General features: G+C 37.8%; 1 protein-coding gene across 2 annotated transcripts; it reads right to left on the bottom strand.

Annotated features, from left to right (window-relative positions):
- Positions 1–77: 77 nt before the first annotated feature.
- On the bottom strand, positions 78–23,117 carry anpeplb (alanyl (membrane) aminopeptidase-like b). 2 transcript variants are annotated; one of them, XM_026172566.1, is made up of 20 exons: positions 19,786–23,117; positions 17,399–17,541; positions 17,128–17,276; positions 16,852–16,972; positions 16,149–16,303; positions 15,782–15,895; positions 15,545–15,688; positions 15,394–15,459; positions 13,400–13,465; positions 12,840–13,006; positions 12,242–12,324; positions 11,358–11,491; positions 10,306–10,361; positions 9,074–9,221; positions 8,824–8,915; positions 7,782–7,892; positions 5,392–5,559; positions 5,133–5,273; positions 3,382–3,445; positions 78–1,860 (listed from the first exon to the last, which is right to left on the bottom strand). In XM_026172566.1, exons 1-20 carry the CDS (start codon positions 20,412–20,414, stop codon positions 1,699–1,701), a joined length of 2,913 nt encoding a protein of 970 aa, XP_026028351.1. In that variant the 5' UTR covers positions 20,415–23,117; the 3' UTR covers positions 78–1,698. The 2 variants fall into 2 exon arrangements, with proteins under 2 accessions (XP_026028351.1, XP_026028352.1); XM_026172567.1 differs by lacking the exons at positions 78–1,860; positions 3,382–3,445; positions 5,133–5,273; positions 5,392–5,559 and adding an exon at positions 7,536–7,680.
- Between the last annotated feature and the right edge of the window lie 740 nt (positions 23,118–23,857).

Here is a 23,857-nt window from a genome sequence, read left to right as displayed (position 1 = left end):
GACCTATTTGGGCCACGTTAAGAAAAAAAATTATTGATCAATTTAAGAATAAAAACAAAATTTTAAGATTAAAGTTTAAATAATATTTTGAGAATAAAGGAAAGAAATGTGGAAATTAAAAATGTCTTGCGTTAAGTTATTTGTCTTTTAGCTCATAAACACGGAGCGGTGATAATTAAAAAACACTGAAGAGATGGTGCAGAAATCTGCAGCTGATCAGAAGTTAAAAAAACAAACCGGAACCAATGTCTGGCAGTGGACGCATGCAAGGATACCGATGGCTATGCAATAAAGATGGATGTCATATCACGATGAGACAGCTGATCGAGTTGTTTCACTAAATCGTCTACACGAGGCATTTTGCAGAGGTTGCAGGAGCCGTGGCAGTTGTTTGGCTTTAAACAACAATTGTAATCTTCACATTTCAACTTTATTCTCAAACTAGTATTTTGAGTTTCATCTACAAGTTCTGACTTTAATCTCAAAATGAACGCTAATTTCTTTTTTTCTTAATGTGGCTCTAATACTCCTTCGTGGTTGAGCTAAAGGACAATATGACTTTGTGCTTTGAATAAAACCAATGAATGTGTGTTAAATGACGATTGCGCTTTGTTTTTGTGTCAAATTTTAAGGTGGGGATCTAAAACTGGGATTTCAGCTAATTAAAGTTTCACTGTGTGCAGAGGAACATACAGTGTCCTAATTAGAGCTTAATGTCACAAACCCAGCTGGGGTTCTTCTTCAGGGAAAGTCAGTTATAAAGCCTCAAATCACAATCACATTCACATCATTAATGCATTTTAGAACATAGGAGCAATGCAACAAAATTTGGGGAAACAATTTTTATTTTAATGCTTTCAATATTTTCAGGAAAGAACTACTGAGACCAAACTTGATGCACTTCAGAGAGTGTGCCTGTATTGCAGATACAGACTAAGAAACAGACAAATTTTGACGATTTTCAAGTTTTATATTGTTTTTTTTTTTCCCCTAAAATTGTATAATTTAAATTTCACACATATAGTCTCTTTGGGTAAGGGACATCAACTTTTAAACATATTAGGAACAAACTTTTCGTTTTTCCTAACTGTAAGCAGTCACACCCCAAAAGCATTCCAGTTGTGACATTGTTGCAATACCCATTAACCAAAGTAACACAATTAAAAGGCTCGTGTGTATTTTATTATTAAATATAACAATTTCAGCAACGCAAGATCAGTTTGGCTTCTTGATTATAGCACATTTAATAGATTTTGCAAACGACAAAGTGGCAACAGAAGCAAATGGAACAAAGAGACGTTTGTTTTCACTTAAAATAAACTAAACTAAACAAACCCCTAAAAAGCAATTATGCAAAGCAACAATGGATTTTCTAGGATAAATGCAATTTTTTAACATGCAGCCATACAGCTAATACATCCTTCATTAGCATTATGTGCAAAATTCACAAATGTTGAACAGATTGGTTTTTATTTCTCCATTTTCATTGAGTGTATGATATAAATAATGCACAGAAGTATATACATGAATACTGAACATTTCTCTTAGTACTTATTATAATATACTATGTGCTGCACAAGTCATATTTCAGCTTGGAATTGAATTACATTCAATTCTTTTTCTTGTAAAGTCATATTGACTAAAAATGTGCAGCTTCGAGAGAATAAGCTGGCAATCAGATCAGAGGCTCTGAACCTGTTAGTACTCCTTTTGTCTTACAGAAGAAGTTTTTTGTTCGAACCACCGCAGAACATCGTCTTTGTTCTCTTTGACCCACTGGATGTTCACTTGGGTTTGCTCGATGGCCAGAGACACAGCCCTGGAGGCACCACCCAGGTCGTAATTTTGAAAACGCATGAGCTGTAGACACAAAGGGGTGAGAAAAAAAACACAAAGTTAGGTGTTGGCATGACACAGCAGCATGTGAAAGACCGTTTCTGTTCTTTTTTCTGCAGCTATCAGTTTTTGAACATTATTAAATTAAATACAATACTTGAAATATAAGCTAAAGTAGTATAAATTATGAAAATGCTATAGACGGTGAATAAAACAATGATCTCAACATAATTCAACAATGTTGAAAGGCCTAAAGTAATTGGTGCAACAGTTAAAATATTTGGAGTTAAAAATAAAATATAATTCATAGATAAACTTAAAAGATAAAAAAGAAAATGTAATTATGCCCTCATGAAAAAATGATTAAATAAAATATTGAATCTAATTTACACATATTGAAAAGGATACAGATATGTTGGAGTAATTAGCTAAAAGAATAGCTACAATATTGTAATTAGCATTTAGATAAAAAAAAAAAGCTAAAAGAGAGAGCTAAAAGCAGCTGTTGCCACTGTTAAAATATAGCTAAAAGTAACAGCATGTGAAATTACATTTCTTTCCCTTTTCTGAACAGCTGTGAATGTTGGAAATGTTGAAAAAGCTCAAATAAGTAGCATAAATAATGAAAACACCACAGACAGTGTCTTAAATAATACTCATTTAGTAATGTTTAAAGGCCAAAAGTATTGGCAGGTAAAATGTTTAAAATTATTTTCAGAAGGTTAAAAAAGAAAATGTCATATTTATAATCATGAAAAACGGTTAAATAAAATATTTAACTAATGTAAGTTACATATGTATTGAAAGATAAAGATACAACGAAGTAATTTAGTTAAAACAACAGCTAATAATTTAATTACCTGAAACATGACATGATATTGAAAAAGTGAAAAGCAATAGTTCCCATTTTTAAAATATATCTAAAAGTAAGTTATGAATGTTTAAAAAGCTAAATGTAAATGATAAATTCAACAATTAAAAAAAAAAAGCTAAAGATCTGAAATAGTTGGAAGTAATATAAAAAAAACTAAAAGCGATGATTAGAACAGCTAAAGTAAAACAGTAACATTAATATAAAGTTAAAATAAAGAATGTTGATATGTGGCTAAATGTAAATGTTTGCTGAAAAAGGTAAAAGGGCGGCTGAAGGTAAATAATATGTGAGTAACCTGTTATGTAATTGAATAAATATGAGCTGAAACGTAGTTGAAAAATAAGACATTCAGCTTTTGTCAAGTGAGATTTCAGAAACGAATGTGTCATTTGTAGCAGTTAACTTCATACAAATAAAAATGACCGTGTTAAATGTGTTAATGAAGAAGAGTTTTGAGAACTGCTGATTAGTACAAGGGAAATAAAGCTAATGACACAAATTCTGTGTCATCTGTCAAAGGTAAGTAAGATTAATTATGGAGTCATAAATAAATGAAGTATTGGGGTGTATCTGATTTGGTGTGAGCAGATTACTGGATTGTGATTAGAAAGACAACTCATACTCCTGCATACTCATACTCATTTTAGCAATAAAAATGACTGGTAAATTACCTCTTCCAGTTCAAACTCTGTCGAGAATCTGCTGGTCACTCCTGCAATCAGCATCGCCCCGTCCCTGGTAAAATATTAGCAACAGTTTTCAGTGAAACTCAAGTGATTCATTTATAAGTGTTGATACTAACCATCAGTATCAACTACCGTAAGTTGATACTGATGGTTAGTTTTAGTTAGTTTTCATTTGTTTTACATTATGAACTTGGTAATGACAGGTAATGATTAGTCAAGGAAAAATTGAGTTTCAATCCCCTGCTGATTAAATAATTTACTTTAGATAACGTTCGCATGTCAGTGTGGCCACGAAATGACCCCCCCCGCCGCCGCCCTTTAATTATACTGTGATACAGTTTATTTTAACTTCCTGGTAACAGCACAAACAGGAGAGGTAATGATAAGAAGTGATTAAATAACAGGACCTTTGCACTTGATGACACAGTGCAGGATTTTTATAGTCGACTGTTTATAAATGCCTGATTTTTTTATGGCCCAGCTAGTTTGTTCACAGGTCACTAAAAGTGCTCTATAAACATCTGGCCCCTGAACCAGCCGAGGCCCTCGACTCTCTGTGATGAAGCAGCAAATATGTCTCCTCTGCGCATAAAGCAGAAGCCAAAACATAATCGAGAAACATGTGGTGGCGCCATATAACCCCAAGCCCTCGCCATATTTTCATTTTCAACCAAAAACTGGTAACGTTACTTTGTTAGTTCAGTTTTGGTCTCCACCCAATCCTGAAAAAATATTGTAGTTATCTTGACACTGTTGGCTTGTTTCTTAGCAAAACTTGTACTGTTAATGTTGTTTTTTTTTGCTCTTCATTAGCTTCAAGTTTCTCAAGCAACTACATTTCCCCTGTGGACACCAATAAAGATTTCTCTTATCTAGTCTTGGTTAGTCTGTTTGATGCTGGCAAGTGGGTTGAAGGCACAGCTGAGACTGAATGAACATGTCGAATTCAGGAGGAAAAACCTGAAACCACGACCTAAAACAGGCTACACGTCTTCTTAAAGGCAGGTCATTTTTTGGCTGAAAACTTATGGCCTTCAAACTGCACTCCAGAAGGCCATCATAGATAAACAGATCTAAAAAGGAGATAATATTTAATCACATTAAACTTAGAGCCATAAGGTCAATGCAGACACCACAAGATCATATCCATACCAAGCCAGGTAATCCCATATATGGATATTTTCTTTTTGCATTGTCCCTCCTGTTAAATAGTCAGAAACATAGCTACCAATGGTTGCAACAGTGCTGCATTTTATTGTCTTCTTGAACTAAATCAATAGGAGGAAAAAAAAGAAACACGCTGCTGTGGGTTGGTTGTTTTTGTTGCTTTGTGCCAACACCATTGAAATATACTCGCAATTCTACAACAGGAAGCCACTGAGCAAATTCACATTTTTACAAGCCAGCTGAAATGAGGTCATACTGCCAAAAACTGAGCTCATCCAGAGTTTTCACACATCTAACTGGGGTGTTATGGAAACTCCTCCACCTTTATAAGTGTATGTTCTGAGGTAAGCCATGAATTCTTAAACTCCTTGTAAATTTGTTGGAATAAAAAGGCTAAATAAACACTCATCACTGAAGGAAATGTGACCTATCATCAACCTCAACCCAAGAATACTGGCATCATGTATGTTTGTCTAATCCACAGTGCAAAAGAGATGACTCAGAAAATGAGATGGCATCTGTAAAAACCAATATGAGAGGGACTAAAAGCAGTTTAAATAGTAACCTACCCTTGACTGACGTAGTCCCAGTTTGCTCTGATAAAGTTCCAGGCCAGCGCCTGCCCCGCTGAGTTCTGGGCTATGTAGTAAATTGTAGAAGCGACGTCCATCAGACGTATCTTCTCAGGGTCCAAAGTGTAATCAAGGTATCTGCAAGATAAGGAAGGCTCTTACTGGAAACCTAATGAATAAAACCCATGTGTATTGGGAACTGCTTTATTAAAACAGTTTACACATGTGGCATACACTTTAGGATTTTATGCTTTACCTGCTGAGCAACCAGATCTTCTTGGTGCAGGACAGAGCACGACGGAGCTGCTCTTTCTCCGAGGTGTTGCTGGAGGTCTGATACATGTCCCAGGCAAATTCCCACTCTTCCTTCTCACCAGCAGCCACAGCTTGGCAGTAGATTTCAGACCGCAGGTTTGGGTGGATGCTGAATCACACACACACACTTTATTTTTCCTGTTTCAGGACCATCTAATTTTCACATTTTTTTCTTTGTGCTGGACGGCTGACATCACATGTTTTTGCTTCAGAAGGAATCTCATCAGCAGTATAAGAAAAAACTCTACCCGCCAAAATAAAATGCAGTCCATTATACTTTATAGAAATGGCTCATCAGTATAGTAGACTGTGAACATTGTCAGTTTATGTATGTGGTTTATATATCGATGTTTACAGAAGTCACAGAAAATGCTCAAATTATTGACGTTGTTGACAATTGAAAAAGAAGACATCCAATGGCATGGTCCAACATCTGCCCACCCATCAAAAATTCAATGAAAACACAACACTGCTAGATTTTTTAAGATTTGGAAAAGTCCATATGCTAAAAGAGAAAATGTCCCCTGATGTCTAAATTAGTTTGAAAAGTGAAATGATGTCCCATCCATCCAGGTTCTTAAGGACTTCTTCAACTTGTGTTATTGAGGTATCCTGGCAGAGCCGTAGAGACAGACAAATCACGAATCGTGCTCATTTCCCTACCTCCACAAATACCACTGGTAGAGACGCCGTGCAGAGCAGCAGATTCAAACCTACAGCCTTCTGCTTTGCAGCAACTGTGCTAACCACTGCAGTAACATGCAGGCCAAGAATGCGGGAGCGATAAAGCAAATATAAACCACTTTGAGCTTTGGCTATTTAATTCTTTCTGATACAAAAAGCTGTTGTTATGGAACATGAAATCTATTAACTGGGATAAAATAATCTGAAGGCCATTTATTGATCTTGGAGGCACAGCTACATGCAAGACCTGTTTTAGCCTCTTTTATAGTCTATTTGTATCCCATCATAAATGTCTGAGTTGCATGATAAAGGAAATATGGTATTCATGTGTATCCACATCTGAATTATATTCCCATTTCATGTTCAGGTTTTGCATGGCGAAAATATTTATTTCGACCTCTTGACTTTCAACACCCCCAGATTAAAAAGACAAAGTGTGCTTAGCGGTTTTACAGTAAGTGATTAAGTTGAGAGCTTAAGTGCTGGGTTCACTATGCTGGAGTCATGAGTGTGAGACGAGTGTCTGTTTGTCTTTCTGCAGTCTTGCTTTTTAGTATAGTGATATAGCAAAAGAAACTGACAGAATGTCTAAGTCTGACATAATTAAATCTAATTAAATCTCATTTTATCCTTGATGTACTCATTTTAGATTGAAGTTGTTGTCACATCTGGCAAAGTCAGACATATACACGGCCCAAGTGAGCATTTTTGGACAAAATAAAGGCTAAAGAATATAAAAGAATCCATGGATGTCAGACTTTGGTTACTATTCTGTGACTTCTCTGAAGATGATTTTGATTTTCTTGAACACAAGATAACAAATCCAGAATATGCCCCCCCGCCCTAATTTATAATGTGTATACAGTATAACATGGAGCATACATATCCACACAGTATTGCAGTCAAGCACAAAGGCATTTCCACATTGAAGTAACAAGCACATGCAGTGAACGTATTTAACTGTAAATAAAAGATAGACGTAGCCTCAAAGCTTGTTGTATAGGAAATCGAAGGTCCTACAAATATTACAGAGAAAATCCCAGCGATCAGACAATCCCTTATGAACAAACATGTGGAAACATGGAAGGAAGAACTCCTTTTTTACAGGAAGACACCTGCAGCAGAAGCAGGCTTGGAGAGGGGCAGCTATTTACTGCAACCAGTTTGGGGTTGAGAGAATACACTGTCTGCTTTTCCCCGACACTGCAGATGAGTGTCGTGTTGTTCCTTAGGTTCTTAGTCAGATCCACGCCTCAAGGTCCCTAACCAATTAGTGATGTCATTGTGGCTACGTCCATCCTTTATATACAGTCTTAGTCCCAATTTTTTAAAGTTGCACTTGGAAACTTTTCAAAAATGCTAGCTGTAAGCGCACCAGAGCACTTGCTTGGGAAAAGATGTTGGAATTGAAAATTAGAGTGAGATTGCTTGAAAATCCCACCAAGTGCAGCTTTACCAACATCCACAATGCACAGATACCAACAACTGACATGAAAGAGGGATTAGATTACACATACCTTTACTAAATCATTACCGGAGAGCAAAGCTACAGAATATATGGAAAGCTAATACAGTTAGATGATCATTGGATAATTCCAGAAAGTGTGACACAGAAAACAAAGATACTTATTCTAGAAAAGTCCACACCTGTTGGTATTGTTGCGCTCCATCCAGGCGGCATACTTCTGCTTAGCCATCTCTACGCATTCTGGTAGTCCATTGGAACATGCCAGCTTTATGGCTAAGAGCTGGGTGTACCTTAGGATGGAACAACATTTTGTATGATAAATGCAAAGGTATGAAATGCCAGAGTGTTTCCAAATATGAGAATAATTTGGAGACAGGAGTTTTTTAACCCTTAAATGGACTCTTACTACTCATCTAACACTGACAGTTCTCTAACGAATTGTTTTACCAATGGTTTTGAAACCAAGAGGGCCTACGCGTTCATTGAAAGCTTCCAGTTTCTTTCTTTTATGTCATCTTTTGGTAGCACTTTGTGGTCTAGCCATACAGCCAGTGACTGCTCAGCATTTACCCGGTAAATGTTTCTAACTTGGGGCGTAATTTTCAGCAGCTGAATGTACTCTTAGTGACACTTAAAGTGCAGTTACAGAAGAATAAATGACTAACAAGTGGCAATTTCTAAGGAAAGGTGAAAATGATACCACTAAGACTAATTCTACCCTCATTATCACGTCGACCTATAATGCCATATTGTTGTGCCACATAAACAAAGATTAATTATCAAATAATCAGTTTACAGTTTATCATTCTTACTTCCAGCTCTACAGTTTTATTCTTATACGTTACTAGAACAGTCCAGTTAACAGATATCCCCACTCTTTCTTTCTGAGACCTGTGTTTTTTGATGAAGTCATTATTTGAAACCTTGGCCGTGTTTAACATGAACATCCACCCCTGCAACAGTTTATATGAGAAAAAAGCAGACCACTTTAAATGATCCTTGATGACACGAGAACTGCTTCCTTTAAAACAACACTGACAGTCCACATCACACATCTGTTACAGCACAAAGGCAAAAATACAAACTCACACATCTGCTTTTTATTAGCACCTTTGGACTCGAGTGTGATTTTATGAACCGTAAACTACATGCAAGCATGTGTAAATCTGTTGACGATTAACTCAGGATGAATTCCGTCTTAAAAATAAAGATCTTACTTACTGTAAGGAGTGATCGTTCTGTGGGACGCGGTCATCGTCCGTGTCGTTTTTGAAGACGTTATACAGCTCTCTAACCTGTTCCCGCAGGTATGTCTGCAGGAAGAGACGGCAGAGTTTCGGCAATGTATACAATATTTTCTGCACATTGTTCCAATTATTGAACATCAACAAAATCAGAAGATCACATTAAGCCTGTTAAATATAATAACATAAGACAAGTTGTACAACTAGTGAAAACAGATGACAGATACCTGCATGGGTCCATACACCTCAGAGCGGTCAAACATGAGGATGAAGTACTCGAGATTCCTGACCGCTGACTCCCAGGGAAGAAACTCTGTCTCTTTTGTGAGGAAAAGGGTTGAATTCAGAGCCAGAGTCACGTTGACAAGTTTAGCCCTGATTAGAACAAGAGTGAGATCTCAGTCAGTACAGCCATTTATTCAAAATTCACAAAAAAGCAATATTGGAGCATCCACACACCGCCTGTGCTTTAGCCATTTTTATTTATACAACCTCCAATGGGACTGCTTCTACAATCACATTTTCTTACAGCTAAATGTTATGAAAAAATTAAGTCTCCACAATTTGGTTGGGATGTCTTTGGTTAGCATCAGATCAAATGGAAAATGTTTTTTTTTAGAAATACTGCAGCGGCAAAATGTCTCAGACTTTATTTAAAGTGCCCGCTGTGACTTGTCGGGATTTGCCTGTTTAATAATTGGCTCTAACAAAACTCAACCCTATCCTGGACAGATGACCGGATGAGTAAAATAATGATGGCTGACAAATGTTGTTGTCTAAAGAAAATTATCTATTTGCATTTAACTCTCTGAGGTATGAGTTGAAATCACTGGCATGTCTAACCCTGAGTTTTGGAGAAAAACAAAAGGGCATTTTTGGGGGAAAAATGTAAGTAATGCCTGTAAGTTACAAGGATTTTTTTTTTTTTACCCCGACTGCCAAGACTAGGGTTAGAGCTGGGGATAACACCGATCATAACAAGAGCTCACAGGGTTAATGTCCAGCTAGCTGCAATAAGCAGCAGGGTGTCAATAGCGTGTGTTAGCTCTGTGATAGCGTGTCAGCCTGTCCAGGGTGTAGCCTACCATGACAGTCTCCAGCTAATCCAATATCTCAATAAAACACATATAATATACTTCATTATCTCAAATAAATGCCTTCCCTAGAAACTGGAGCAAAGTAGCCACGTTCTTTGGTAAAATAAATGTCAAATAACATTTAATAATGTTAGGCTGTTTGGTTTGGAAGGGGGTTTGTGATTAATACTGAAAGAATGAGAGAGTTTTTCAAAAGGCCAGATCTAAATATTCAGCAAACCACTGCCTGATGCAAAGCTGCATGTTAAGTTAAGTGGACTTCTTAATGACGTTCTAGTTTCCTCTTATCGCTTAACATATCTAATATATTAATAGCACAGCATTATTATTTTTTTATTAAATGAACAGGTCACAGTCAGTACCTTGCCAAGTTAAATGCGTCATCAATAAGTTGCCCTCTGTTCAACAGCGGGATACTCTGGAAAAACACAAGAGTTTCAAAGTTAGAGAGCCACCGAGCGCTACTTCTTTCTTACCTGGGAGCTGCCATTTTAAAGTTATTAAAAATGACTTTAAAGGTTACTGAACGTGACTTTCCTTGCCATCTGATTCCCACCCACTAACCTGGAATTCTCTACTCCTGCTATCCCGTGTTTGTCCACAAAATTATTCTCCCTCCACCATTTGTTTTGTTCCCCAATCAGTGTCATAGGGAATTCAGGTATGTTTATGACAAGTGTTTAAGAGGAGTTGCCTTAGTCAGTGTGTGCTTTGTAGCAGAAACTGTAACAATAGTAACCCTTGCCCCGTTCGTTGCACTGGATGGAAAGTCACAGGCGTTAAGAAAGCTTTCTTTCTCTGCACCGCGAATTATTGATGACAGAACATGAACAACTGAGTGGTAGATCAACCAACCAAACAATCCGTGAACATGGTGACGACATTGCTGATAGAACTACAGACTCGTACATCCAGAAAAAAGCAGGTTAGTTGTAAAAGTTATACGTGAGGCACAAGTAAGGCCTTTTTTGTGTAACTCGGGATCTACGACGACAAATGTTCGCTTTGAAGGATTGAGTTAACCTCTGAGCTTTTGGTTCAAGGCCAATTCTTGGTCTGGTCTACTTTGTTCAAACAGCATCTCTGGCTTACCCTCCAACACAATCTATCAAACTTCACTGTGTAATAAAGGAAGCAAACTTGGATGCTTTTATTGTTGCTCTTTAAAGCCTCTAGAAAACCTTTGCAGTCCAATGAATCTGCCTTCGACAATAAGTTATTTCTCTTCAATATAACCTTGTCAGTTTATATAAATGTAATTAGATTTTATTTTGATAATTAACCAATAACTCACAAAATCCCTGCATTTATTGCCTGGTATGGAACAAAGAAGCTTCAGAAGATAAGATGTCGTAATATTTCCAGTAAAAATCACCCAGTAAAATGTGTAAAACTGGAGTGGCCCAGTACTTACATGCCGATTCTTCTGCAGCTGTGCTAGAAGGCGTTCCCAGTTTTCTGGATTGTAATTGACTCTGTAGTATCCGATGCAGTTGATATTTGCCAGGATCCATTCACCATTCTTAGCTATGAAAGCTTCTTTGTTTACTGTTCACGAGACATCAATTAGTTAAAATGAAGCACTTGAATGGAGAAAAAGGAAACTTGACAGAGACTGAGACGAGACTTAAGAAGTAAAAACATGAAGACAACCAAACTGAAAGCAGATGCACTGTGTGCAGTCATTTTGCTTCTCCCAGATGTTTTTGTATCTCCGTTTTTTGGTTCGTATATCTTTGATGTCATTTTTGCAACTCTTTTACTCTTTGTGATAAATTCCCATTATCGCTTCCTTTTGTTCTGTATTTTTTCACGGACACGTCAGGTGGCATTTGGGATTCACATCTGTTTATCTGTAGTTGTTTTGATGCTTTTTTGTGTCTTGAAAGTCAGTTTGTATGATTAACTATTCTGACACTGTATGTGTTTGCAACATTACATGCACAAATGTCATTCAAATTCAGCAACACTAAGGATGATTAACGATGTATGTGATTAATGGTTTTCTATACCTCCTAAAATATATGCAAAACATTTCTTTGGCCAATTTTTATTTTTGTGCATTTAAAGAAAATTCCATTCCAGGAATATCTAAAGCCTTTGTAGCTGATTTAAGAACTTTTGGGGCAAATAAACATTTCACTGAAAAATCTTGTGTTTTTTTTGTTTGTTTGTTTTTTTAACCAATGGCTTGATTATGTCTCATCCCACATTAATAATAAAATAAAACATTATTCTGGTTCCCTTTGAAACAGAAGATGTAAAATAAAAAATACTTTGTGTTCTCCTGCATCTTACCTGGCTTGTTGTTATACAAATACACTTTCTCGAATTTAGACGACGCATTTGAGATGAACTCAATCTCCACTGTCCATGAATTGCTAAACAGAAAAAGAACAGGTAGATCTTACACTGGATGTAGTTTCACATGCCCCAGAAAATAAAGTGAGCAATAATTGTGAGTTTTACAGACTTTTTAAAGCTCACAAACTGAAAAGAAGCATTTTAGAGACAAAAACATGAGCATGAAATCTATTTTCCTTTGTAATAACCTAATCTGTGCCACTATCATGCCAGAGTCTCCAGGATCTGGAGGTATCCCAGTCTGGACCCTGTATGATTCATCATGGCAGCATCATGGAGTTCGAAGGCAAAGGCGCATCCAAAAGCAATGAAATCAGTTGTGGCCCAATACTTTCTTAACGATGTGAGTTATTCATTGAATAACTTGACTTTTTACCACAGATGGTTATTTAATCTGTATTATCATTAAAAGTGGTACAAAATGTTAACTCAAGCTAGATGATTTTATTACAGATTTGTCTAGGCTGGAAAAAAAATAGTTGGTTTACACAAAGTTAGGTCAAGTTTGTAGAAAGATGTGGAAGACACCTACGAGGAATTGGCAGAGTTATTGAAGAGAAACTGCTTCTGGTAGACTTGTCCATTGGTAGTGTTGATGGTAATGACAGGATAGCCACTTTGGGTGGTCCAAGGGTTCATGAATCCAGCGATGTCATCAGTGTTGCGGACAGCTTTGTTACCGCGGTTCTGAGTCGCAGCCTGCCAACATTAAACAAGCCAATGAATATCTTTCCATGTGCAGTCCAAACCCGATGTATTTGTAAATATGATTTATGATAACTGAATTCATTAGTATCTGAACATTTTCGAACCCTTTGCTTTAAAAGAGCTAAATATACCACGCAGGTCTTTGCTTTCTAAAAGCTGCTGTTTGGCATTTTAATGTGCTAGCCATTGTTTTAAATTAAATGAGCTAAAACACAGACCAAAAACTATGATTTGTCCAAAATACTTAAAATCTGGGATAAATACAATGTTGTGATTAATCCTCAGGCAATGAAAGTGTGGGAATGATTTTGATGACAAGGCACGCATAGAGTAAGCAACAGAAATTTGGCAGAATAAAACAGCCTGGATAATTTATCATCTTACCATTTGTATATACTTCAAGAGGTCATCCTTTTCTACGTTTCCATATTGAAAGGCCTTGAGATACATCTATGAAATATATGAAAGCAGAGCAAATCAGAACGATTGAGTAACAGTGGACACAGTTGCATCAGGCACAAAAAAAGAATTATTTCCCCGTGGAGCTGTTGGAATAAGAGCTGGGTGAAAAGATTCAATTGCAGCTGTGAGCAGTTGGACCTGAGGGAGATGTGATGTTGTAATAAATCTCTGAGTAAAAAACGTTTTAGTTTTTCCTTGTTTTTTTGTTTGTTTTGTTTTTAGTCTTCTGCCCGGATACACGTGAACATTCACAATGAGTTTGGTGTGTTACAAAAATGAAGGTTTGAACAGACATTTAGCCTCTTCCTTGTATATCTGACAAGGAAAACACAACACCCTTATTCATTTTGCATGAGGCAGTGGAAAACACAAGTGGACAAAAGCTGCGTGCCTTCCCCATTTCTGCAGACACGAACCAGATGTTGGAATGCTTTCGTTCAGAGCAGCACTGAGGGCTTTATTTTCAACATGTTCAATTTGGATGTATGACAGAAGCTGGTGTCTATTGATGGTAAAAAAAAAAAAGGTTAACCTCTTCGAATACACCAGGTTACCTGCAACCTGTCGAGGGTTTGGGATTATTTTAGCCACATGATATACAGACAAGTTTTATGAAACTAGAAAGTGTTGCCTTTCAAATGAAGCCTGATCCATTTTGGAATTACAACTTTGTGTTATTATTATTTTTTCAGTTGTTTCAAAAGTTTCCAAAGATCATTTTACACGACTAAACTGAAACAATACACCGCTGGATCAAAGACTGTATTCAAAGGATGGGCGTAACCACTGTGACACCACCCACTGGTTTTGGAGTGCAGATTGTGATGCCTTATTAGCATTTTGGCCACCACCGTGTCTTTTTTTCTTTTTTTAAATGCAGAAGTTACCATATTTGGATCAAAGGCTGGAGTGCTAAGTTATCAGCTAACACTTGCAAGCTTTGTTGCTAAGCTGCATTCATAAATTCCACCCATCTATTTTCTTCCAACATCAGAGTTGCAGGGGGGCTGAAGTGGCCCAGTTCAGTAAGTCAGACTAACAGGGATGACAGCTACAGTGGGACAAATCCTGATCCTGTGGACAAAAATTAGTGAGTTCATTTCGTAATGCCACAAGCTGTGGCTACGTAAGCCTATGTGTCAATATCTGGCACCAATTATGGCCAGCCAAATCTGCTCTTCCTTTCCATCCATCTCAAAAGCCTGCGAGGCGCTCAGAGTTTTGTAGCACACAAGGGACTTCACAAATGTTCCGTTTCCTTACATTTGCCAAGACTTTGGTTTCAAAAGCAAACAAGTTATATGCATATTAGATGAGATTTAATAGCTAATTAAAGCATCAAACGTACGATTGCTACATCTGTGTCCTCTTTCAATATTGTCGTGGCTCCAGATACATGAGCCATGACATCATCAAAATGGTTGGATTTTCTCATGAAAACGTTTCCAGGATTCTGCATTTGGATTGTCTTGGCAGAAGTGAGTTTCAACTGCAGACTGGCAGTCAAGTGAAACCCTTTAGTTTTATTGTTTGTTTTTAAGTTTAAATGGTAAATGGCCTGTATTTGTATAGCGCTTTACTCAGTCCTTATGGACCCCAAAGCACTTTACACTACATTCAGTCATCCACCCATTCACACACACATTCACACACTGGTGATGGCAGCTACATTGTAGCCACAGCCGCCCTGGGGCGCACTGACAGAGGCGAGGCTGCCGGACACTGGCACCACCGGGCCCTCTGACCACCACCAGCAGGCAAAGGGTGAAGTGTCTTTCCCAAGGACACAACGACCAAGACAGTCAGAGCCGGGGCTCGAACCGGCAACCTTCCGATTACAAGATGAACTGCCAACTCTTGAGCCACGATCGTTTAAGCCTTGGGAAGGACCTGAAAGGAAAATCATTTTTGCTTACTTGGAGCCCTTTGTTGAAAACAACTTCTCCCACATGGTTTGCCAGCATTCTCAGCACAATTGCGCCCTAACAAAGTGAACACAGATTACATGTTCCTGTTAGTAGAAAACACACGGTGGCAAATTGTGTATTAACAGCTTTGACTAGCTACCTTGCTGTAGCTGATCGAATCAAACATTCCAAGGATGTGATCTGTCGTATTGATCTCTTTTGATGCAGGACTGAGAGGATGGGATGAGGCCAAAGCATCCTCTCTAAACGCATCGTGGAGATCATTCATGATAGATATTTCCTTCTGTAGAAAACAAACATGGACGAGACTGTAAGCTTAAACAATTTTGCCTGAGCATTTAGCAGAACTCCAGAGATATTGCAAGGCTGGACTTACTATATTGAACGTAGGCTCCACACTGTCCACAGCAATGTAAGATAGGTAGGTAGCAATGCCCTCATTCAGCCAAAGGTCGTTCCACCATTTCATTGTCACCTCATTTCCAAACCACTGCCAACAAAATAAAAATAAATCATTGCACAGGAAAGGTTGCATTGCTATTCAATATTGTTGTAAAAGTTGTAATAAACTTAAAAACAACTTCCTTAATCCAAAACGGTGTTTCTTATCATGTGAAAATGTTGAATGATCTTTACTTTTGCTGCTAAAACCATATGTTTTGCTACTCCTGTCTGTGGTCTTAACAGGAAAATGACTCAGAGGATTGAAATCAGATGCTTTATTCGTTTTACTGCTCTCTAACCTGGTGTGCCAGTTCATGTGCAATGACAGTGGCAATATCTTCCTTGTGCAACAGGGAGGAGACGCCTTCCTGATAGAGCAGGAATCCTTCCTGGTATGTGATCAGTCCCCAGTTTTCCATCGCAGCAGGGTATAAGTCTGGCAGTGCAAGCTGGTCTAAGGAGATCACAAAGAAATGGACACAATTCTGTTCAAATCAGTTCAGTTCAGTTCGGTCTACATAGCACCAATTCACAACAACATAATTTAAGGTGCTTCATATCAGAGCATAAAGACCCTTCAGTATTAAAAACCAGATTATCCCCTATGAGACATGTATGAGCTACTCAATACAGTATTTTGATTAAGCAGTAAGTGATGCATCTAAAAATCAAAAACAGTACTTGTGAGCCATAAAATGTGGATAACAAGTCAAAGTGTGGGTTCAACACATTTAATTCATGGGAGTTTATATCCACAATAAAAGCAACATACTGAACAAAGACCGTTTTGTGCGGGTGACCCCAAAAGTGAGCTGATAAAAGAAGAAGACTGAAATGTAAGTAGGTATAGTTTGGGAAGAGAGGCGCCTGGACTTCTTTAAGTTTCTTGAAGACGTTTCACCTCTCATCCGAGAAGTCCAGACACCTTTCTTTCCAAGCTGCTTAGACTACAATGACCTGGATGACTGAGACCCTTCACAGATGTAAGTAGGTATAGTTTACCTATTTTTTCCATTGAATATTTCATTTCAAATTGGCTTTCGTAGAATCGAAGGAGCTTTCTGGCAATGTCGCCGGCATAATCAGCGTGTCCTGCATTGATGGCTTCAGGACGAGCATACGTCTGCACAAACAAAACACAGAAATGGCACTGAGTGGTAAAAATAGTAAAACCTCACTGGCTACTAGCCCCGTTTTGCTGACTTTCAAAGTGTACTGGCAAAAACAAAAACATCAATAACACTGCATCAGATTCATCCTGCAGGACATGTAGCCTACATTTATCTCCACACGATCAGTATCAGAGCTTGGAGAGGTGATGGATTTGAAGCTGTCGTCGACCACTGCGAAGGCGAATAAGTAGGTGGACATCTTTGGTGTTGCTCTAAAGATAGTGTATTGCCATTCGTCATCTAAAATGTTGCTTTCTGAAAGAAGGGAGACAAGGAAATACATAATGAGGACATCTTTTACTCCTATTGTTAAAGTTAATGTTTGACTCCTCAGCAGGTGACCTATATCGCGTATTGACACAGGAACTTGTTTTTACCATAAGGGGCTGCATTTCCCAGAGCTCTGGTTTCTCGCCTGTGGATGATGGTCAATTTAAACACAGCCTTCATGTCTGGCTCATCGAAACAAGGAAACACTTTCCTGGCATCTGTTGGCTGCAGATTGGTGGCAGCAATGAATCTAAGCATACAGGGAATAGAGAGCGAGAGAGTGTTCAGGTCTCTTTTAATTGGATCAAAATGTCCCAACATATTCTTTATCATCGCTTTTATCAACAGCTTTTATTGGTCTTTGACTATGATGTTGCTGCACTTTTTTGACTAATTTGTTACATTAATTGCAAGTGAATCATCTTGTGGCCATATTGTACCATTTAAAGAATGCACAATAACTTGTTAAAAACATTAATGAGTGAGAAATGGAAAAGACAGAGTGTAGCTGGTTAACAACAACTGAGAAAAAGATGTGTGTGTAACTATCCCAAGGTGTTCATTGTGTTCTATGTCTAGGTGTTCATGTATGTTGGGTTTGGTTTGGTTTGGTTAGGTTTTGGATGTGCCTGATTCTCACAAATTCATATGAGTATGAATGTGTAAAAACAAAAAGATGTGAGAGAGTTGTGAGCAGTACTCTTGTAAAAAAGAAAAAGACGAAAGGATACATGAAGTACAAGTGTAGCGGTTGAAAAGTTGAGGTCCCCACCTGAACGGGCTGGTTACATGTATTAAATTATTGTCTTCACTGTAGAATAGTGCGTGATCAGAGGTTGTAAATGTGTAAACATATAAGTGTACAACTCTTTAAGTTCAATGTGAGACACCATATCCAAGAATCAAAAACTGAGAAGGCAGAAAAACAATAAGCTACTTTTTTTTTAAAAACTTCTTTGCTGCTTTATAGCTTCTTTTATTCTTAGAGTTTAATTTGACCTTTTTCCTCCCCTACATTTATTTGAAGCTACTGGTCTTTAGATTAAGATGCTATTGAAAAAAGATCTTTGTGATTATATTTATAAAAATCGTGAGCGTATTGCAGAATGATTGCTTTTACTTTGATACTGTTGCAAATTTTGCCTGTGTACTTCTTTTTACGGCACATTTTAAAGCCAGGACTTTTACTTGTAACTAAATACTTATTACACCACTGCAGGTGCAAGCACACATGTAACCAATCAGTGATGTTACCCCAGCGACGTGTTGTAACAAACATTGATTATGAATGGATTATTTTACTATTATTACAGGTTTTTTCATTCTGAAAGATATTGTTTGTCCTTTCTGTTGGATACTTACTGGTTCCAGCTTAACTGCATTTTGATTAGGCCTCATCTTAAGCTGTGTAAATCAGTTGAGCCAACTCAGTTTTATCAAAAGACAAAAATGTCCTGGCTGCAGTTTCTGTAACTTTAATGCCAAAGTTCCACTGTGAATTATTTTTTATGGGTTTGTGCAACATCTAGGATAAGGGTACGATGAACAGTCAGTTTGGGTTATTGTTTTACATGTCAGATTAAAACTGACACAAAGAACTGCACGTCAGTGGAAAATAAATAGTGATTTGAAAAAATGTGGGATGCATCATTGTTATATTAGAAAATGACTTTGTGTTTGAGCTATCACTGTGTTTAGTCATCCAGATGACTCACTGTTTCTAAAAAACACTCAAGTTGAGAAATTAATTCACTGTGGAAACTTGAACATCTCTGTAACCTGATGGAATATTATTATGGCTTATTATGAATTATTACAGTTATTATGGCTGAGTGATAAAGTTTGTAAGCTTGTATAGATATTTTTTTCTCTCCTTTATATTAAAAGGGAATTACACTTTGAACAATGCTAAAAATCAAAAATAAGGCTTATATATTTACTTATTTAATCATTTAATATTTGGAGTTGCATCTTCTTGAAATATCGATTTAAGAAATTACTTAATTATTTATTTTTCTTAATATAACTTTGACTCTTTTCAGTTTGTATTTAGCATCCAGCCTTTATGTCCTTTTCCTTGAAACCTTTCCAAATATTTTTCCCTTAATAGTTTTCTTATAAAAAAAACAAAACACTTAAATTTAAATTTTGTATTTATTTTTCACTCCAGAAAAAATTGGAATCTTGAAATCCTAAAAATAGCATTAAATACAGAATACTTACATAACTTTCATAGATTTCAGATAAAAAAAATAAATTAATTAAATATAGATTTAATTTAATATAGATTATTTTTCCAACTGGAATAAACACGACCACATTTCTTTCACTTTCTCAGAAACCCTCTAAGCTCTAATTGCCGATTATTGTACGGAATACCATAAACTTTAAAGTTGCAGTAATGAAAAGCTCTGAAATTGTTTTAGAAACTCCAAATTCAACAAATAATTAAATGTATTGATATATATTCTATACGCAGAGCTTTTATACGTACCTGTCCGCATTTGGATCATCTACACTTTCATAGTCAAAGATACCATCAGTATATCTGCTTAGATACAGTGCTTCCAGATTATCCGAGACTTCGCCGTGGAAAGACAAAAACAAAGAGTAGTTCCCTCCTGTCTCCAAGGGATCCATCAATTCGAGCTCGAGGAAGTCACTTTCATCATCGCGGTGTTTCATTCCAGACACTTTAATATTCCTTTTTGTATTTTCGTTCAACACCACCGGCGAGGACACGTTCAGGTATCTGCTGTTGAGAAAGATGCTCATCGTCTTTTGGGCACATTGAAAGTGGACAGTCGAGTTTCCCGTGAAGATCATGGTCTGGTTCGGAGTGGTGATGTTGGGATTGGAGCCGTTCCCCTCCTCTATGATTTTAGTGTAGAGGTGAACTGCGAGTACAATTTCGTACTTCTGAGGTACCAAGCTCTTCGGCAGCCGCATGTCTGGCGGTGGGGCCATGGTGGTGGGTGGCAGGGTTGGAGGTGGCGTCATGGTAATGTTTTGGGTCTGAGCCTTGAACAGAATAATCATGGTGAACATGCCGCCGATGGAAGAGACGGTCAGAACACCAAAGGCGATGGCGATAGCCTTCGACGTTCCAAACTTCAGTGGCATTGTAGCTGCTTCTTTTGGTCCGTCCTGCTGCTTGCCTGGTAGAGATGATTCCCTGAGTGAGTCTGCCTCTGGTCTGTGCTGTCTGATCTGTTCACAGGCATGTAACCTCCCTCCAATAAACAGGGCTTGGCCTTAGCAATTAAGGGTCTGTACTTGGATTAAGCATTAACTTTGACACTGCCAAAGGAGCAAAGAGTACACATTGCAGTGTGAAGAGGGCGATGTTCACTGTAAATAATCAGTCAGATTGTGCTCCCAAACATCTGGAGGTGGTTACTGCGGTCATGCCACTAATGCTGGGGTTAGGTAAACCGCAAGTCCTCACACTGCACTCTCCTACCCCATCCCACACTTCCTCACATTCCCTTTCTGTGAACACTCCTCAAACCATCACAATCACACACAAACACCCCCGGGCACAACAAAATCCTCAGTGGGGAACACATCCAGCATCGCCGCTTTTGATTGTAAGAGGTGTTCAAAGTTTCGAAATACAGCTGTTCTTCCTTAAATTTCTGCAAGCAAGTCTCTGCAGCAGGAGGGGTCCAAGGGTTCTTATCTAAACAGAGACCATGCAAGTCTCTCCCACCAAGACGGTATATAAAGAGAGGACTGCTGAGTGGGCTGAATAAAACAGAAGAAAAAAAACGGAGGAGAACATAGACCGTAATGATTGGTACATCACTGAACTTCCTGGAAAGCTCCAACCGCGGGTAACGACGACCACCGTGACCACTGTGCACATATTCTTCATCTCAGGAGAGGAAAGAGGAGGGAGACTAATAGGCAAAATGGGAATAATGCAGGAAAAGAGGGCCGGAGATGGGAGTGTTGCTGGTTATTTGTACTGAGAACAGATGTTGCTGTTGGAGGGTCAAGGTGGTCAAATCATCCTGAGCATATTGATAACACTGGAGACCAACCATCAGCGCCCTGAGGCCAAAGTCAGGTGGATGAGCAGCTGAGGCAGCAAGGCCACATTCCTGTTCACATTAAAACTACATCAACATCGGATACCAAAGCAAATAAAGACCCCAGCAACAATAAAACAAGTAAACCCAAAAACTCAACTGTCATTTTTATTATGTGAGACAAGTGAACCAGATGTTATAACATCTGCCTGAATGTCACAGGTTTCTGCTCTTACGTTCAAGATTTACTCCTTAGAAAGGAAGAGGTAGGTCATCAGTTTCATAATGCATTTAATTTGGATTGATGCGTGCAAGCGAGGCAGCAACAGGAACTTTCACGTGTCAATACAGAGCACAACTCTTTTGGAAGAAATCTGTGAAATGTCAACCAGATCTCTCACTACAAGCACTCTCGCGTATATACACACACATTCTCTCAAGGATATTTGGTTTAAAAAAAACAAGCTTTAATTAAATTACCAAGATTTTTGCACTCATAAACGCTCTGAAGGCCCAATCCATCACACAGCTGGGGTTAGGTCTAACTCTAATTCTGTATTATCTGGAGAGAGAAAAAGGCACGTTATAGGTGGAAAATACATCATTTTATGCGTGTTACAACTTACAACGACTAAATTGTAACAAAAATTCTGATAACCACAGGGTAAGAGCTGCTGAGGTCTTAAAGAGTTAAGTAGAAGGAAAAATGTAAAAATCATCTGCTTCAGTCTCATAAGCAGCTACAAAGACTTTTCTTACTTTTACTCTGCATTTGTCCAGTTGAAACACATTCAGATTATAACTGCAACTTGGATCTAAATCAGACCGTGTTACAGGTAATCAAGGCAAAATCTTGGTAATTTTACATTGTTCAGGAGCATTTTCTTTCAGCCATTAAAAAAACAAACAAACAAACAAACAAACAGGAGCCCATCAGGTAAACCACCAGTTACACCAGTGCAGGTTTAAACAGGGACAGAAATCTTCAAGGGCAAATCTTTGATAATAAGGACCTCTGCTGACAAGAAGGGTAACTGCAAGTGCATTAACTCGACTGTCTCTGCTGTCACAAGCAGACAAATGAAGCTGAAAACAAAACAAACAAACAAACAAAAAAAAACCAGCTGGAATTTGACTTGAAATAATCAGCCTTTTGTGACAGCAAAGGAAATGTGCAAAAAGTTTCGAGACATCAGAAGCTGACTAATTTTAAAGACGGGCAGGGTAAAGTTTGCTGAAACTCATTAGCTCCCTCTTCAGACAAACACATTTACATGATGCACATCAACAATAAACCTGCCCACAGAGGGGGCACTCGAGATTAAAATAATGTGGCCCAGCACTGGAATGAACTGTTTCTGCATTCCCGGCAGCCTGTGATCAGAATTACACCAGCTTAACGAAAGCAATCAGCAGCCGAGTCAGAGCAGTCACACCGAAACAGCTGATGTTCTTCAGCTGCTTTTTAGGAAGAAGAGCTTCACGTTGGCATTTTTGGTCCTGCACCACGTCTCCCACACACTCTTACCCATTTACTGCATTCATACACGGATCTCATGTGTTCATCTGTGCAATTCTCTAGCAAAAGACTCGATGTGTCTTCCGTTTGAGTTAGTAATCGACGCTAATAAATACAACCGAATTCAAGGAACGACTGAGTACAAAATACAGTACAATAACCATCTGCTTTCTACAGTGGAGGAAATATGCTGGTAATCTGATGCTGAGAATAAAGGCAAAGTAATGTACAAAGTCTTTAAAAGAAAATTTAAAAAAAAATAGAATTATAAATATATATATATATATATATATATATATATATATATATATATATATATATATACATACACACACACACACACACACACACATACATACATATACACAATACAAATAAAAACTGCAATTTTTTAGCTGTAAAATTAAATTTTGATATATTAAGAAGAGCCACAATATTTCTGGGATTGAAACCAAGCCTATTCTGTATTTATACTGAGGAGCGAGAGAATAGTTTTAGAGTAAGATCTGCAAATGTAATGTTCATAGAATAGAGCTAAAATATTTTCATGAGGGAGAAAGTGTCTTTCCCAGTCAAAAGTTAATAATTTCAGAATGAAGCAGTCATACTTTAAGACTTTACCAGAGTCAATATTTTCTTACCTTCATTTCTTTGAATTTAGTGCTGACAGCTTTCCCCCCATATTGATTTCTATTTCTTAAGAATAAAATTTATAAATAAATCTAAAACATTTTGCCTTTATTCTCTAATCGTCACCAGTACACGCTGTCTTCTGGTATTGGGCCTCATTGCACACATCTCATGGTGTAGTTGTAGCTACAATGTATGCATATCCGCTTGTGGGCGTTACAAATGTTTCCAGCAGATTTTCAATCACATAATTAACATTAAGCTTTGAGAAAACTGGACAAAATTAAGAAAGCTGTGTTGTGGGTGATTGCCTTGTCAGGATTTGGACAGCGTTTCCAACTGGAACAGCAGCTTTCTGTTAAAGAGTTGGAAACTACTTTTCT

The sequence above is a fragment of the Astatotilapia calliptera genome, chromosome 7 (assembly GCF_900246225.1).
Source record: "Astatotilapia calliptera chromosome 7, fAstCal1.2, whole genome shotgun sequence".
Classification (NCBI taxonomy): Eukaryota; Metazoa; Chordata; class Actinopteri; order Cichliformes; family Cichlidae; genus Astatotilapia; species Astatotilapia calliptera.
The sequence above is the reverse complement of the archived record's forward strand: the minus strand, read 5'-3'. Positions and strand labels throughout refer to the sequence as shown.

Excerpts from the sequence above, each read along its gene's own strand:
- anpeplb (XM_026172566.1), bottom strand. The coding sequence starts at position 20,414 with ATGCCACTGAAGTTTGGAACGTCGAAGGCTATCGCCATCGCCTTTGGT. Across the intron at positions 13,007-13,399 it reads TCTTGAAGTATATACAAATG|GCTGCGACTCAGAACCGCGG; the intron begins GTAAGATGATAA and ends TAATGTTGGCAG. Across the intron at positions 3,446-5,132 it reads TGGGACTACGTCAGTCAAGG|GGACGGGGCGATGCTGATTG; the intron begins GTAGGTTACTAT and ends ATATTTTACCAG.